Below are 18,464 nucleotides of genomic sequence, written 5' to 3'. Positions count from 1 at the left end.
CAAAGAAACCTGAAGCCAGTGGGCGGTTAGAAAGAACATCACCACGCTAGCAAAACCAAGCGCTAAATGTTAGGAGAGGACGCAATTCAGGCACTTGCTTAATTCAGGTCAAGAGCGGGCCTAGGGATGAATCCAGGATACACGAGAGAGGTGGTTTGTGCATCCCCTTGCAGAAGGTGGAATATATGTTGGGACTGAGACCGAGGAAAAGAAAAGGGAGTCATATGGTCAAAGCAGCTGAGTGCCCCCATGGAGAGCTGGGCTATGGGGGGGCTTGAGCCGGTCACCGAAACCAAGCTCAGTCCTGCAAGGTGCCGTTTGGGCAACGCCTGCTGGAGCAGTCGGAGCAGTGGGAACAGCATCTGGAGCCCGAGGGAGCCGAACTCTGAGCACGGAAAATGCCACCGGGCTCTTCCATACGTTCAGAAAAAAACCAGGTCCACGCCAGCTCTCGTTGGCACCTAAAACGACAAGTTCTTCTTTTCTCTTTAATCTCTCGGTGCTTTGTTTCCCCATCTTTAAAATACCCCTTCATCTCGCAGAGGTTTGGGGAAAATTAATTAATTGCTCATCAACTGCTCAGATACAATAGCGACGAGCACGGCAGAGGCTCAAGAGGAAATCAATAATTCTGCCTTTAGAGCCGGGTTTGAATAGAGCCTGGCGAAGAAGGCAGAAGGCCGCGCACCGAACAACGCAGAGAAGACAAAATAACGAAGAGCTGCTCATTAAGTGAGCAAAGTCCACTCTGTGCCCTGAAGGAGGCAGGGACCCCACRGAGCAACCRGCGTCTGATCACGTAATTAAAGGCTGTATAATAAYGCAAACACACYGGGGGTGGGGGGGCAAGTTAAGGTTGCACAAGGAACCTTAACGCTACCATTTTCAAACTTCTCAGCGTTTGACTTCCAACCTTAATAATGCTCTTTTAATGCTGTTTTTAGGTGCGCCGTGTTATACCGAGGTGTGGGCATCGTGCTTTCCTCTCCAGTCCCAGCAGTGGGACGCCTGCTCTGATTTAGTCGGAGAAGCGTGCACTTCCCATCCATTAAATGCTTAGAAAAATAATCAATCAGTGTGGGTGTTCGAGAAAACGCATATAACTTTCTGGGGGTGGGGGCTTGTTTCTTTTTTTTAAATGACGTGTGGGTAGCCAGAAGCAGTATTTTCTTGAGCCAAAGAATAGCATATCCAACAYAGCACATACCTACTGCAACCTAATTTAAAAATAAAACATACCCTGCAGAGAGCTGATCGATATTTTTGAATCCAGCTTTTCACCAGTCAAAAAAAGGCTTTCTGACGATACGGAATGGTTCTGCAAAATTAGAGTGCTTTTTAAAAATCAAATACAGAAATGACTGTTCGCTCTTCTTTGTCATATGTTCTCCCCATTTAGATGGCAAAATAAAAACGGAGAGAAAAGGCACACCAAAAACAAATGTGTAAATGGAAGAGTTTCAAAAAATTTACAAAAGCTAACAAACCCCCCCAAATATTTCAGAGCTTTTTAGAACGCTACTGCTTTTTCTTCCTTTTTTTGACTAGCTCTGTTCTGACCACCAGTAGTATATAAGATTTCTTATGGAAATGCAGAAGAAAGTCTGGGCTCCAAGCTGGGCTCCCTGAGAGCGGCGGAAGAAGAGTTGCCACCACTTTATGGTTTATTGAGGTCCGCTGGGCACGACGCCCTCCGTCCACCTCTTGGGTTTGYAGTACCTCCAAGCAGCGGAGCATCYGAACAGCACCGGGCACKCTCAGGTATTGATTAGGCAGCGGGATCCCAAAGAACTACCACAATTCTAGCTGCAAACCATCGTCATCATCATCGATATCTAAAAGCTCCCGCTGGAATATTGCAACTACGGCTGGCGGACGCGAAAGGAAAGCCACGGCGAGAATACGTGCACGCTCTCTGCAATTCCCCGAGCAGAAATCGCCTGCRTGATCATTTTGAAATTGCTCCTCATCAGTGCTATAATTATGCGAGTTTAGTTACGGCACACCGGAGCACGGGCTCAAGAAGCATCCGCAGATGGGATTAGCGTCTTGCTCCGTAGCTGGATCAACAGCCCTGTGTGTTTTATAAATGAGTTCTGCTTCAACTGAGAGTGCAGCTCTTTTCTGGACTTTTATAAGGACCCTAAATTTCTAAGGGTCCTAAATTCCGCTCTGTCTTTACCTCCCTCTCCCCCAAAACTCCCAGCTCAAACCCATTTTTATATATACCTGTATGTATAGAAATATGTATATTTGTTTGTGTCTAATGGTCCACACATATTTATGGTTTTACATAAATTATGTAAGTCTAAATAGAAACATATAAAAGAATATACAAAGACATACATATTTTAAAAGTTGARTCAAAGACTAATTTTTGGAAATAAGGATAAATAAAGTCCTAAATCTAAACTAGACGCAAGGGGCATAGAGCACCAGCCCTGGCTGGCCACCCGGGCAATCTTCAGTAGCCACCTCACTCCAGCAGAGTATTGAAGGATGGATCTYGGTGAAGCCCCCCCAAAGCACTGGCAGAAGGACGTTGCCGTAGACATGGAATGAATCCTCCACTTCCCTTGCTTCTGCCCGACATACTCTAAAACACTCCAGCCTGGACCAGGGATTGCCCAGGGCAGATGCGTAAGCGCTAATGATTATAAAGCAAAAAATACTTTAATTTCTGTTATATTTTTTCTTTTAGTAATGCACGTTAACAGTCAAGCAGCGTAGGTTTTCTGCCGAAAGATGCTAGCCACTGAGCTGAGGGAAGACCCTAGCTAAGCATGGGAATGAACTGGGGCTTCTGAAGGGGAAGACAAGCTCAGAAACCAATCGTGAGCTGAAAAGGGAAGAAATACGTTCATTCCTGGCCATCCCATCTTGCATCACTGTAAGTCAGAGTGACCTAATTCTCGCAAAACTACTGGTTCATGCCACGTAAGAGAAGACAGTCCAATTCACTACAGACACCAGGTCCCCTTTGTTCAGCAAATGAGGTTAAGTTTGAACGCAAACACATTTTGTTAAAAATCACCTTTTCCTTTGTGCGTGCAGCACGTCCAAGTAGTTTTATTTTAACAGTACTTAAAAATGCTTTTTCATCCATTTTTAATTGTTTTTTCCCCACTGCTTGCCACAAATCCCAAATCAACCCTTTTTGTCTTGTAAACGCAAAATGGGCTGTTCCCTGCTTTTCTGACAGAGTCGCGGTGAAAGCTGGCAGATTGGGAATCAGGCACGTGACACTCTGATGACCCAGCCAAAGATTCGCGGGCTGGACCTGGCGCACGGAGGACTCTGCCCGCTGACTCCTCAGGTCCGAGCTCCAAGGCGAAACCCTGCTCAGGGTTTCGTCAAGTCCCTTCGCCTCTGTTTGCTGCAGTTCAGCCTGCAGCCTAGGGATAAGAACCGGAACGACTGAACTTGACGAAACCACACCACAAATCACTAGCAGGCTCAGGGGAAAAAAAAAAAATCAGGACAAACAAGTCCAAACCTTAATTCTCTGCTTAGGATTAGACTTAGGACGACTTATGGCAACCAACCCCCCGCTTTTGAACTTCTGAACTCTATCTATGGAAGGCTGAAGAAGGGCTCAGGCATTTATAAGGACATTTTGGCTGTAAGCTATGTCCTTCAGAAACAAACATTCCCCCCCCACCCCAACAGGTCTCCCACAAAGACCGACATTTTCTGCCAATTCCCAAACTTCAAGCGTTTTCCATTGAAAGCTGTGATTTGTGGCCATGTTTTTTTAGCAGGTTTGGGGCTTGCAATCAATAATGCAGARCATACAGTAGGAAGACTTGGCTCCTCTGTCATCGTGCTAAACAGTTAATCTTTTTCATTTGCTTGAAAAAACCACCTGAGGAAAAAGTCCTACTGATTACAGGAGAACACCTCCGAGGAACACAGCTTCACGCCCCGGGAAAGCTTTGGTAGCTATTAATCGGCCTGAATCAAAYGGGTTTTCACAGTAAGAGTTACAACAGAACCACTAACGTATTGAACATGTGTAGCTTTCAGCTGCATGTTGTTCTGAAGAGCCCATCAACATCACACACCCGCTGCACAGCTCCATCATCATGGGCCAGCTCCAGAGCTGTGTCTTGGCACCTGAATTTCCTTTCATTTCCCATGCAAATCAAGGGAGTTTAGGTGCCTACAAAGTCCTTTTGTGGATTTTTCCCAAGCCTCCCCTATTGTGAAAAATGTTCATCTTCATCCTGAAAAAGTTTGTGGTTAATGCAAATGAAAACTGGATTGTAAACTTTCCCAGGGAAGTCTGAGCTCCCTGCTTGTTTTCTCGTATTGACGAGGTTATACAAGTCCCTTCTCTTAGATTCCTCTTTCAGAGATAGTTGGCCTATTGCCCTGTATTGCTTCTGATATCCTGCTTTACCTCACTGCGAACAAGTCTTTAGAGTAAGATTTCAAATAACATTTTATGAGAACAGAAAAATATTAGGCACGCTGGCAAATGCTAAAGTGAATGCAGATTCAGATGTTTAATTACAGCGAGTCAATCATCTCTGCAAGTCAGATAGCGGCTGAGATGTCACAACTTAATTTAATTTCAGATGAGCAACTCGTGTTGTCATATGTGGTTTGACATGCTGGAATGCAGTCAGGAATTATACTAGGAATGGATAGCTTTACTGTTAGCGAGGTAAAAAGTCGGGGCATCCTTGGAGATATTCAAAACTTGACTGGACAAGGCCCCGAACAACCTGATCTAGCTTTGAAGTTGGCCCTGCGTTAAGTTGGGGTGGGGTACGGGGGTTTGGACCAGAGACCTCCAGAGATTCCTCTCCACATAAACCATTTGGTGAGTCTGTGGATGTAAATAATGAGATAAAGTACAAGCAAAGGCCACATCTTACCAATATAATTTTGTACGTCACGTCAGTCACCAACAACATTGTGTCAGCTCAGCATATGCATCCGAACCTATCTTGCACAAAGGAAGCATCTTTCGTGATGCTCCAGAAGTGTCACGATGCTTTCAGAAACATCTTTCACGCCTCACCAAATTCCATTTTCACCAACCCGAGGCAGAGACATTTCCTGGCTCCTTTGGTCTTAAAGAACCAGATACACAGGTCACAATCCATTTTTCAATAGCTACAGAGAGGATGTGTTCAATAACCAACTTTTACTCCTTTGACCATTCATATCTCTTGGGCAGCTTAAAAAGCCTGAGCTGATATTTGCTGGTTTGTTTTTCATTTCAAAAACGCAAGAGGAACAGTGTAAGGCCCAGTTAAAAAGAAAAGAGCCAGAGAAGTTTGTGGCAAGGTTGCAAACCTGGCAACTGATTTCACAGTACAACCAAGGCATGTGAAGAAGCAAGAACCATTAGGAATCATTAAATGCTCTTACCTGTCCTGCAAAAAGCCCACACACACCAATAATGCAGAGAATGTTAAATACAGCAGAGCCCACGATGGTTCCAACGCCTACGTCTCCTTTTGTGATAAAAACACCTGAAAAACAAGTTCAAGGCGAGCTGTGTAAATCGGAAAGAACAGAATTTTTACTCAAAAAAATTGCAGACCTCTCACCCCATTAATGACTGCCATGCACCAGTTCTGCTTCTTTGACTCCTATTTAATAGGGCAACTTGGAGAGAAAAGTACTAGGGTGAATAAAGGCGGCAGAACTTGCTTTCTGAGGGGATTTAGATAGAGTGTCTAATGAAAACCAAAGACCTCAGAAATGTCTAAGTCACCAACCTCCTGGGCTTGCAGTCCAGCACTACGGCAAGGCACATCGTAAAAGACAGTAAGCTCTGTGAGAGCAGCTGGYAGTTTCCTGCCGATTTGGCTCCTATCTCCCCCAAGACCTCCCACCACCARTACTCCACTATTCCCTAAACCTCCATCTCTGTTGGCTTCTATAGGCAAGGAGAGGCATGAGATGGAGCCAATTCAGGGCTGTCCGGCCACTAGTTACCTCCAAGCTGAATGATGCCCCTGACAATGGGTTAACGGCCTAAATTACAAGCTCCTTTGTGAGCTCTTCTGTCAAATTTGGTTAAAATTGGCCAATGAGGTTAATGGAGAGGGAGATGAACTGTCAGATACATCATGGTACCGCACRAACCTCTTTCCATAGGAAGCCAGCGTAAAAGTAACACTCCATCTCCTGCTAGCTGTCAGCCTGTTTAAATTCACCACTTATTTTTAAGGCTCCATCTGAGTTTATCTGGCCAGCATAATCTAGATTTTATTTTATTTTTTCCTTTTCTCAGAAACACGTTACACAGAACTAGTCACCTAYCACGTGACATTCAGCATCTGGTGGACCAAACCACAGCAAGATAATGACGTGTTAAAGTATCTCCAGGCTGCCTGAAGGAATCTGATTTTATTTTCACCCTGCACTCTCCTCAAGTACAAACCCAGCTCAGTCTGTTTTAAGTCCCTACATTTTGAGGCTAACAAACCAGCACTTCGATTGTCTAATCAGACCTCTCTGCAGAGTATGCAGCTTTGCGTGAATTAATTTGTGCTCTGCATCTGATAGCTGTTACYGAAATTGGACAATCTTTTAGAGAAAGTATCTAAGCTCAGAATAGTTTTCCTCACAGAGATGGAGAGCCCACCTTWACCCTCCATTTATTGTTCTGATGATAACCTACCTCCTAGGGATATGGATGAGTAACAACTGCAGGAAGACTTTCCCCTTATGCCAGGTAGCATACAGAATCATTTTATAACAGCTCTCTGACTGAAGTCCCTTTCCCCAAATAAAATAAAGCAGGGTCCAAAATAGCATCCGCTGTGCTTAAACACCAGGGGCACTAGCAGTTGCTGCTGTTTCTAGGCTCAATGAACTCAGGATGAGACAAAGATCTGTTTCACAGTCTTTACAAAAACTGCCTCTAATTGCATGGCCTTGAGCTCAGCACCCTCTCTCCAAATCCTTGCCCCAAGACTTGGGTTGCTCTTGGCACATCCAGGTGTTCTTTCCTCCCCATCCACACAACAACCTCTTAGCTTGAGGCTGTGGAAAGAGTGCACAAGTTTCTCTGAGTTTCCCGGACCACATACTGCTGAAACACTTGATCGTGCTTTCCGTAAACAGAGCGATACTTCGGTAGAGTGATGCTCTGACCAACTTGTTGCGGAGAGAAAGGGTCTCAAATCCTCTCCTCCTGTCTTCAGCTTTCCCGGAGGGAAGAGGTGTTCAACGACTAATCAGAGTGGAGGCGATGGAGGAGAACGTGTATTTGAGGACACAAAGAGTTTGCCTGGGTATCAACCCAAGAGGCTGGAGGTGCATACTTTCACACTAAGCCCTAGAGACCCTGTGACAGGTAGCATTTGGAGGGTGCATAGGATGGGAGGAGAAGGCTGCACATGCAGAGCTCAGCGCTGTGCTGCTCAGCTGTGCTACAGGAAAGTAAGATTAACAGATGGTTACGGTGACCCGACTGTAGTGCTGGCCCTGGTTCTGCTGGGGTAGACTGAACCACTTCTGAGGCAGCCCTGCTGTGGCATAGTGGTGCTTTTTTAAAAACCTCTTCATCAGTGGCTGGAGATGTACACATACAACCCCTGAAATCTAGTGAGGGTTCACCACAGTTAGTCCTGTGGGTGTCCATGAGGTCAGGCGTTGGAACAAATGCCGCTGTAGGCGCTTAGCTAACCCATCCGAACTCCGAAAACCAGGGAGGGGAAAGAGGGGGTGTCAAGAAGCAGCAGCAGGTTAATTAATTACCTATGACAGATGTAAACAACTCAGGAGCAGAGCTTCCAGCTGCCATGAAAGTTGCCCCAGCCACATCTTCGCTAAGATGCAAGCGCTGCGGAAAAACACATCAGAGTCATTGATTACAACACTGGGACTGAACTGACAACGCTGAATTGAAGGAATTTAACCAGAAAAGTTACACTGTCTGCTAAGAATGGGAAACCGCCAATATGTATTTCAGGAGAAGTACGTGAAAAAAGACATCACGGGTGTTAACAACCCTTAATTTCCATTGCTGTTCCTCAGCTACTTAAGTTAGCATCTCCTCATACAGAGGGCAGGTGGTTGCTTTGACATCCTTTTCTACACTGGAGAGAAGGAGAAGAGAGTGGGGCATTTTACCAGTCAGGATTGCTTTGCCTTCTCCATGACCCCCAAAATACAYCTTATCTCCTCTCCTCCAGCTTGTTAATGGTCAGGGCTGGAGCTCAGGCTCTGTCCATCCCCTGACCTCCTGCCCTGAAGACCATTTCAGCCTTGGACATTTAACCTCTCCTTATCATCCACCTGCTTGGATTGTCATCAAAAATACTTACCTCCTACAGCCTTCCAACAGTGGTGCCCAGGGACTGTTCTTATTTAAAACAGTGTTTCCTGGAAGGAAAAGGACCTACTACTCTATGCAAACTTCTTCGACATATGCTGTTTCCAAAGATTTACTTGGTTAATTACTTCCTTTATGTTTCCTGCATTCCCACTGTTCCATCTGTACACGGCACTGTTCAGTAAATGCGACAAAGCTGTTAAAGACCACATGCCTTGCTGGCACCTTCCACGGTTTAATATGAGTAGCTAAAAAAAAGCCACCCCCTGCCATACGGTCATAAACCGCCGAGCTGTTACTACACAAAGCAGGCTGAATCACATGTGCATGAGTTAGCGGCTTCCACTTTACAAGCAAAGGGAAGACAGTGGGATGTGATGGGAACATTTCCCGAATAGAATCGATTGTTTGAAACAGCACGAACAACCTGACAAGCCAGAAAAACACTCCTTCTTAACTGTGTAAGGCTTCTTTGTTAACGTTTTCATTATCGAAGTATGCTTGCTCCTCCAAAATTGCAGGGAAAAAAAAAACCAACTTAAATCTTGACTGAAGAGCCCATAAACTTCTCTTAAGAGCTTAAAATGTCCTTAACTCTACCCACTGAACATACACATATAATAAAGAATTTTTTATAGATGTTAGGGGGACAAGGATAAAGGAAAGCATGTTCCCTTATTGGGAATGCTTTTTTAAGCAGGATACCAGATGCTGTACTGCTATAAAAGGCTGTGGAGACTGATTAAATACAGCTTTATGGAAAATGACTAAATAAGACTAAAGTTATTGYGAAAGAAGTTCATAGGAGTAAAGGTGCATCCCAAAATGCTGCTTTCTTCTGCAGACTCTCTATGGATACAAAGCAATGGTCATCTTTTAATACTCACTCTGCATCTRGATGGTATCTTTCCAAAGGGAAGACCATCAATCAAGGAAACCACTTGAGTTGACTTTCTGTGGGGATGGTTTAATTTAAAGCCACAGTGGGTTCCCCGGAGGACAGCTACTAGATAATTTATTGCAATGCATGTAATAGAGCAGAAAATACAACACTAAATAGGAGGCAAAAATTTATTCTCTGGTATTTGTAAGCAAATGTTTGCAATTAAGGTGTGATGTTAGTTGGGTCATGTGAACATTTCGTAACATCAATAACAGAGAGTATCTGGAGAAACATGAGTACAAATTGTTTTAGAAAACAAATGAAAAACCAGAGTTTGGGTTGGAAGTCTGAACGAAGACAGAATGTGAATGTCTGAATGTCTGTCATAACAAGCATTCTGGAACAAATTCTGATCTCAGCAGACGTATTTGGGAACATAAATGCCTTTCTGGTTTAACTCAACAACCACTTTCCAAAGCAGACTGAGCTAAGCCAGAAAAAGGGCATTTATTTTAGACTTAGTGCGCCCAAACAGCGAGCGACTGTAGAATAACTATTGGTTGATCTCCAAGACCAAAAACGCCCTCAGACAGGGGTTTGAATTCTTTTGGGCTGGATACGACAGCAGACGGTAATGGGGTCACTGATGGTAGAGCTCAGGTCAGTGGCGAGCCGTTACCATTTTAGACTGGTTCGCCCGCTACGTGCGTCACGTGTGCTGCCACAGCCACTCTGGCCACACAGGTGGGGCTCCTGACCTGGAGGCCTCTCTCCCTCTCATCAACATTTGCTGTGAATTAAACAAAAAAAGAGAACCCCCTTGAAAACRTCATGGGTCTCATCTCTTTGGGTAACGCAGGATGCTGGCTGTCTTCTCCCTTGAGAAGAGCCCCTGGCTCTCCAAGTCGGCCCACTGATTTCGCTGGGTCTTTCTGCGGGGGAGAGTATTACTCAGTGTGAGCAATGGTGGCAGCATCTGCTGTCATCTGGAAGAGTGATAAAACTTTCCCTTTCTGGGAAAAACAGGCGAGAGGGGTGACTACCAAGGGCTGCGGAGGCTTTTGCGAAGTCACCCAAGCCTTTTCCCATGCATTCCTGAATGCTAACATCGAGGACGAGCCACGAAAAGCTGGATGTTTTGAAGACAAGCCACTCTGAGTTGATAAAAGGAGAAGTAGATGGAGCAGGAAACGGGAACGTGCATTTCTTTTGCTATTACGTAATTCAGCAACTGCTTAATTATGCTTACAATACATGAATAAAAGGACACGAATGCCTCCAAAGGTCACCTATGGGATGAGAAAAGCCTTTTCTGAAAGAGAATCAAGCAGGAGCTACAAAACAATGAAATTCTGACCCATTTATGTGGTCCATTTTGATAACCTCTAAAGACACAGTATCTCTCTTTTGGGCAGTAATTTCTTATTCCAAATATGCCGGATAYAGTATTCTATTTGTATGTTTTCTCTTGCACATACAATTGAATAAAACTTATTAGTCTCATTTTATTGGTGGTGTTGGATAATACAAAGTTCAGAGCTGTTAAAGCACAGAAACAGTTAATATATGTTCAGCCAYTGGAAAGATAACAAGTAATCAAAAGAAAAACCAAGAAAGAAAGACCTGGTCAACTGAAAGTAGCCTTCCAGAAACAGGGGCTTGCAAATATTGCATTAAAAGCAAGTGGGGAGGCTTTTTATAYAGCAGATGTCTATACAAAACCAAAGAAATCTGAGGATTTGTCATGGGAACAAACGGTGCCAGAACTTCTGACACTTGTACCTGTAAAACCGACTGGTGTTTAGGCTGACAGACTTTCGGGTCGGGTGGAGAGACGCACAGATCCTGCACCTACGCGCTGCTAACGTGGATGAAAGGAGAGGGAGCTTTCCAGTCTGTGAGCCTCTAGTGTATGACGACTAAGTTTGCCACCAATAAAGTTAGGAAAAGCTAGCACTACACATGGTGTTTCCTATCATGATTTGCAATACAGTCAAAAATCAACATTTCTATTGAACAGTGCAGGAAACGGAAGCACAGAGAAGTGCTGGAGCTTGTCCAAGGTCGCTCAGATGCTCAACGGCAGAGTCAGAACAGGCGCTACCTCCCTGCAGACCCAGAAGCAGACCTCTGTCTGACCGGCCAGGTCCCTAACCAAAACACACTTGCCATACTTAGGGACTTGCTTATTTTTAATGTCTGGGAGTCTTCATGATCCAACCAAATACGCAACACTCTTGTCCTCTGTGGACATCCTTTCTGGGCTCACAAGCTGCAAARTAAGTTATCAAGGTTTCTCCTCTCCTGCAGATACTGCAATTTCCCATCCCACCTTCTGTGATTAGGGGCTGAAACGAAAACGTGCACAAGGCAGGGACCTTTTTTTGCCTCAGTGRAGGAGATATCTAAGCAAGCGGCATAAGCCCAAGAGAAGAGGAGACCCCCTGCCAGGAGGAGARGGCAGCCCCAGGAATTGAGAGGAGTCCCAAAGCAGCAGCTGCCCGGGCTGCAAGTTTTGCGTGTGGTGCACACGCAGCTTTCTGAAGCCACGAGCGGGTTGTGAGCCCCTCGCAGTAACTCCCTGCAGCAAGACCCTGACCTGTGATGGAAAGCAAAGGCCACGTTTTCAAAGACACTGGACCTTGCTACCGCTAATGCTAAGAGGAACTGTGCAAACAGGTCTCTGCTTACAGAGRTCTAAGGGGGGCAGACACGATTTTCCAATCTGAGTTTGCTCGTGGGTAATTCAGCGTCCCCTGTAGATGGGGGAGTTTTGGAGGGAAGGCAGAGAGGGTGCTGGAAAGATGCTAGAAGACATGAAAAACCTGAGGCCTGTGGGGAGATGGAGACCACACATGTATTTCTGGATGAAAGCAGTTTTTAAATGTTGCTGCAGCCGTAGTGCCGTGCTCTTCTGCTTAAGCTGAACGCCAGCGCTGTTCCCCTCCCTCCATCTCTTTTCCTTTCATCTGACTGCTTTCAAGCCCTGCTTTTTCTGCTGGCCTATGCTCCCAGCATCACCAAATCTCTTCCTCTCCCACAGGGCTTCTCGCTTTTCAGGGAACCGAATGAAACCGAAAGCTTGGTGTTCGTAGCAGAGAGAAATGAGGCAGTGGAGAAAGGAAAGAAGGGGCTGGGAGGGAGCACGTGCCACAGCTTGGACTAACTAAGGTCACTTACTACTCATTCAATTGACCAACAGCTCAGGTACAGGATAGAAAGGATACCAAGGAGGGGGCAAGCTGAGTCCTGGCTGGGAGAGCTGGCTGTGACAGGGGACTGTGAAATAGTTGTAAGATAATTCAGGCTGGATGGGACCTCGGAGGTCTCTAGTCCAACCTCCTGCTCAAAGCAGGGTCAGCTACGGAATTGCTCCAGGTTGCTCAAGGCTTTGTCCTGGCACGTCTTGAAAATCTCCAAGGATAGAGCCTGCAGAGCCTCTCTGGGTCCCTGGTGCTTAATTATCCTGGCAGTGATATTTTTTCTCCTCCTTATATCCAGCTGGAATTTCCCCTGTTTGAACTTGGGCCCGTTGTCTCTTAGCCTCCCTCCACACACCATCATGAAGAGCCTGGCTCCGTCTTCTTGATAACTTCCTCCCTCAACCTCCGCTCAGAGGACAAGAGTTGCAGCCCCGACCATCTTGGTGACCCTCCCCTAAACTCATTGCAGTTCATGAACACCTTTCTTGTATTGTGTGGTCCAAAACTGGACGTTGTATTCTAGATGGGGTCCAATGAGCGCTGAAYGGAGGGAAATAATCACTTCCCTCGATCTCCTGGCTCTGCCTCTGTTCATACAGCCCCARATGCTGCAGGCCCTCTCTGCTGCCAGGGCTCACTGCTGGCTCATGCTCAGCTTGGCCCACCAGACCCCAGGGTCCTTTCTGTAGAGCTGCTCGCTGGCGTGTCTGGGCCCAGCCCGTGCCATTGCAGCGGGTTATCCAYGCCGGCTGCAGGACTCTGCATTTGKCCTTGCTGAATTTCAAGAGGCTTCTGATGGCCCATTCCTCCAGCCTCTCCAGGTCCCTCTTTGCATGGCAGCCCTGCCTTCAAGCGTATTGCCTGCACCCCAAAGTACAAGCCTGCCCTGGACACTACTTCCTCAGCTCAGGTTGCATTAGTCTACGGGGATCTAAGCTGGCCTTCTACACCTGAGTCTCCTGGCTTTGCAGGGCTGCTTTGCTCTGGAGAGGGAAGGCTGGATAACTCAGTGTGTCTATATCTGCAAYGTSTTGCACCCCCATTTTCACATCAACRTCTCCCTTCCTGGCAACRGTAGGATCCATCCCCCCGAATCGCACACAGGCTACACTCAGACTGAGCGCTAAGGAACTCAGGAACTCTGCAGGACAGAAGTTCCCAGCCATTCACATGTTACATTACGAAGCTTTGGTTGTCCCCTCGTACTTCAGGAGAAGCACAGTTAAAATGTATTATCATTAACTCATGCTGGATTCTTAAAGTGCATTTATGTGGTCCCTGTTGAGCCCATTCGAGCCACACCATTAATTCCCGCCATGGTTTGTCGCCTTTCAATTACCTGAATATTTATGCACCAAAATAGTGGGACTTCCTGCGGACTTTTTTTTTAATTTTATTTCTAATGCAAAACACGCCTTCATGGTAGGTTGTTGAGCCACAAATATCAGGTTAGTTTAGAATCAGCATCCGTGAGAACTGTCAGTATAAAAGATTTCACAGGACACCTCCCACGCCTCCTCCCYGGCCCAGGCACAGCTCTGCTTCCATGATGAGCGACACTTCTTACCAGGGAGATGGGCAGGTGCCTCCTCCAGCTGACAGAAATGTCTACGTGGCAAGACCAATCCATATTTTCCACACATAGCGCAGATTTCATTGCCTGRGTTTGGCATTAGAGAGGACTTGAAGACGCTTCAAGCACAATGCCCACCCTGTCACTATCTGAACTGATTCAGGCCAAAATATACTCCTTGTCTTCTAAAATTCCAGCATGCCAGCCTTAGCAAAAGAGGGACAGAGTCCCTTGCAATTGCTGGAAGTGTTCAAGAACTTCTTTACAGCTGACCTAGCTGTCTCTGCTGCTTTACAATTCATACTAGAACTAGCCTTTTTGTAGACAWGCTATGAAATCCACAGTTCCCACTGGAGTAAATCAGCAGAAGTTTTAATTCATATCAGCTCAGAGCAAGTCCTGGTGTTTTGAACAGATGTCTGCAAGGAGACACAAACCCYAGGCGACGGCATCTCCACACGCGTGTATTGCAGGAGCACCTAGAGACCAGCTGACTTGTGAACTCTTGCACTGGCACCTCTCAAGGAAAGTTAAAGGCCCCGCTTCCCAGATGCTCAGGACCGAGAAGACAAATGGCAAGTAGGACAAGGGCTTTGGGGGAGTAAGGGAGGGACGGCTGAGAGATGAAACCCACGGAGCACGGGCAATTCTTGGCCTGCTGGACGTAGCACACTGGTGGAGGGACGGGAGTCTGGGGGCTGCCAGGGCAGCCAGGGAGCTGCACAGCCGTGGAGTCCTGAACACAAGCCAAGACTTCACGTCCAGTCAAAGTCAAAGCAGGCAAACCCAGCTCTAGTCAGCTCAAAACAGTCCTCTTTCGGCTAAACGCGGTTCCCTTTTGGGGGCTGAACGGCCCCACCGTGCACATCGGGGTCTGTAGCCTCCGGTGCGACGGCACAGGCGATGTGCAGGCCTGCACCGAGCAGAGCGGGAGCAGGACGGAGCTGGAGGGAGGCTCAGCTCCGTGCTCCCACGGGGCTGGGAACGCGTGCAGAGGCAGGATGCGCAGCTGGTCGCTCCTCAGCCCTGCTCTGAAAGCTCGGCATCTCTCCGTCTCCCTGGAGGTTTTACTGACACATTTAAGCTCTCCTGTGCATTTTTTCTTTCCCAGTCTGACATATGAACCTTGGGAGGTTTCTAAGCTTTAAGTTAATGCCATATGAAACTCAGAAATGCCCCATGGATCAATATTTCCATGCAAAAGTCAAGAAATAAAATGTTATTATCTTGCAAGTCACAAGAGAACTGACTCGCTTGAAGCCATAAACGAACCAAACCACTGTTCCTTACGTGGGCAATGAACAACTTAACATCTTTTTTCCAGTATCTTATGGTCGGATCTTATCTCGAGGGTGCCATTTCTTGGTCCAAGAGGAACGTCCACATCGGTGGTGAGGGGCAGAGCACAGGACAAGCCACTAAGTCCTGTTGGGCTTCTTACCTGGAAACACGCATTGCAGCAAGCACTGCTACGGGAGCCCGCAGCACGGGGCTGAGCTCCAGTTTGGCAATCACTGCTCTAGAGGGTACATTTTTTACTACGTTATAAACTGTCTCCATTTTTTAAAAAGTGGTATGATGCATACACAGGAATTGTTATTTAAGAGGAGATCGCTAGCTTTAAGAGGGAGCATCAGCCAAGTTTAYCCATGAGGAGACACACAGCCCATCTCCTGCAAGTGAAAACCATGCAGCTGAGCCAACTCACACACGCAGTGTTGAACAACTAAATAAAAAACACGGGGAAAACTGTAAGATAATGGTAAACACACAATCATCACATTTTGAGGCTCTCAAGGAGAACTGCYGCTAAAGCAAAACACAAGCTCAAGTAAAATTTTCTAATACTTACTTCGCAAATCTTTTCCAATGAAGGGACAAAGAAATCATCGCAGACGATTGCCAAAGCATAAAACATATACATGGCCTGCAAAAGAAGAGAGAAAATGTTGAGTCTGGAGAGTGTCAGGAAAATATACTGAACTGCAGTGTCCCAATTCATCTTGSGTTTGTTTTGGTATATGCTTTTTTTTTCAAATTCTCTTGCAAGAAGAATCTGTCTGGGATTTAACAGAAAGATCATGAAGTATTTATCCAAAAGTTCTTGCAAGCTATCAGAGGCTGCCAGAATTTTATCATCGTTATACAGATCATTCTTTTTTTTTTAAATTCTCTGGATGTTGCTGAAAAACACTTAATATTTTCGCCTTATTTCTTTTTTTCCCCTGTTGCAAAGTGCAAGGCTTTTCATGATTGCATTCTCTGAAAATCTGCACTCTGGAGGAGCAATATTTGAAACGCTAGCATTTTGAAAAAGATTAAAGAGCCCTGCCATGCCATCTAGGATCCCACTGACAATTCTTCGAAACTCCGTAAGGCAACCACTTCCAAATGACTGAAAACCTAGGAGAAACACAGGACTTGAAAGGACACCTAATGAATCAAATCTTCAATTTCAAGGAATAAACATTTAGTCCAGAAGGCCATTTCCATATTAGTAAAAGGAATATGCCAAGTCCCGTTCTCTGTCCCTATGGGCAAATGGTATGGCTTGGTTTGTGTCTGCTCCCCAAAACAGGGTGGCCTTGCCCATGTTGCCCAGAAGGAAGGATCCCTGTCCTGTGCCTTGACTCACGTTTGGGAAAATCCGAGTTGGCATAGGCCAAAACCACGCCAAAGAACGTGCTAAACGGCGTGGACAATCACAGTCAGGCTTGAGCCCATGTCCTGGCCCGGTTTAGCTTACTAGTGTAGACATAACCAAGGCCATCCACACTACAGCCGCCACTGAAGACTTCCCACCACCGTGCAAAAGATCTCCCTTATGGTGGAAATGCACGTCTCCGTGATATTTTAGTAATTTTTCGGCGTGTGTGTTTTTTTAAAAGATAGAGCTTCTCACATGTAAAACTAACTGCACTGCGTCTGCAAGTGAAGAGTCCTACAAAGAAGTAACTCTGGCATCTGGACCAAAGGAGCACACGAGTGTGCTTTAGCTCCCTTTCTTTTTCACATTAYCACTGACAGGCATTGCAATAGTATTTGCCTTTCCACTCTCAAAGAGAGACAGAACTATTTTAGAGTTCAAAGATAGCTCWWTTTTTTTWWAAAAAMAACACCTGTCATGTACTGCTATCGCATTATTTTTACAAGTAGTACAGGGGAAAAAATATATACATCTATGGAACAGACTTGAACATACTYTGGAAATGGGTTAGCAGGCTCTGTGACACGAGGCAAGATGCCGTGTTGGGATGCAGGTTGTTTCCCTGCAGGCAAGTTCAGCTTGGAGAGACGGGGTATGAAACGGAGGTGAGCGGCAGATATCTTTGCTTTTTCCTTATCGACAGCCCTCGTGTGTGAGGTTCTTCCTCCCCATGCTTGGCCACAACACGCTCCTTGCAATGCCCCAGCCAAGCTCCTTCTCGTATTTATCTTTTCCCCAATTCATCTGTGTCCCGGGACTCCACCACGTAGCCTCACATACATGCCATGCATGGGATYCCCATGCCCCACACCATTTTTGGACGAAAGACGTTTCTGCATGCTCACCTGTATTAGTGGCATGTATGTGCTACAGCAGAGGCGGGGAACTGAAGAGCAGACTCGTTCAGAGCAACTCACTGGGGCTYGTCTCCCTCCCTCACCCACTCCTACAGCGTCTGACCACTAACACACATCCTTCAGGAGCAGAAGGACGATTATTTTCAGGAAAAAAAAAAAAAGGCGGTTAAGAGGGGTATAGCCTCCTTTTTGGTAGCACCCACAGGGAGATGCGTTCCCCTCACCACCTGGGTGCCGCAGGGTGGAGGACAAGCCCAGCTACCGCTGCAAGGGTTCAGGGAGGTACGAAACCTGCCCACTGCTGGGTCTGACGTGAATCCTGTCCATCTTCCAGGCATCCGGCAACAGCCCGGGAGATAAGGACAGATTTCGCGCAACTAAAGTGCAATTCAGTTCCTAGAAACCTTCTAGTGTATGACGACAAGGCGTCTGGATCTCTGACTGAGTTGCTTAATTCCACTTTCATTTTCACTCTGATGATGGGAATTGTAATCCTTGCCTGTATCCATAAGGCGCACGTTTATTGTCGTAGTTGGAAGATTTCTGGGCCTGCCACAACACTCATTAATTGGACCACTGTTTTAGATCAGTACTCAATTAAAATGAATACTCAGCAGCAAGGATTATGCTTTACACCTAGAAAYGGGATTTTTGGATGGGACTTCATTCTAGAATTTTTATTCAATATACCTGTGCTATTTTGATATAAATATGTCCAAGATGATGTAATTACCGTCTTGACTGAAATTCACTGTTTAGGAGCTTTTCTTCTATTTTACTGATGAAGTGCAAACAAAATCACATAAATTCTGTCATCAGGAGACACAGAACATAAAGTCTGTTTTAATTGGCAACAAATATTCAAAATCTGGTTGCTTTATAGAGCTACTCTGAATGCCAACCGCATCTTAAACCATTCCTCTACTGTAAACATTTGCA

The 18,464-nt window shown here is 45.9% G+C and overlaps 1 protein-coding gene across 5 annotated transcripts in view; it reads right to left on the bottom strand.

Moving 5' to 3' along the window:
- The window catches only part of SLC24A3 (solute carrier family 24 member 3), a 220,803-nt gene that overhangs the window by 53,432 nt on the left and 148,907 nt on the right, over positions 1-18,464 (bottom strand). For all 5 annotated transcript variants that reach the window (XM_026060212.1, XM_026060213.1, XM_026060214.1 and 2 more), the window contains 3 exons: positions 15,814-15,888; positions 7,726-7,810; positions 5,383-5,486 (listed from right to left, as the gene is read on the bottom strand). In XM_026060212.1, the coding sequence (XP_025915997.1) occupies positions 5,383-5,486; positions 7,726-7,810; positions 15,814-15,885 (261 nt within the window). In that variant the 5' untranslated portion in view covers positions 15,886-15,888. The remainder of the gene's footprint in view (positions 1-5,382; positions 5,487-7,725; positions 7,811-15,813; positions 15,889-18,464) is intronic.

This window comes from Apteryx rowi, unplaced genomic scaffold (assembly GCF_003343035.1).
Source record: "Apteryx rowi isolate R43461 unplaced genomic scaffold, aptRow1 scaffold_167, whole genome shotgun sequence".
Taxonomy (NCBI): domain Eukaryota; kingdom Metazoa; phylum Chordata; class Aves; order Apterygiformes; family Apterygidae; genus Apteryx; species Apteryx rowi.
This window is presented reverse-complemented; position numbering and strand designations above follow the sequence as displayed.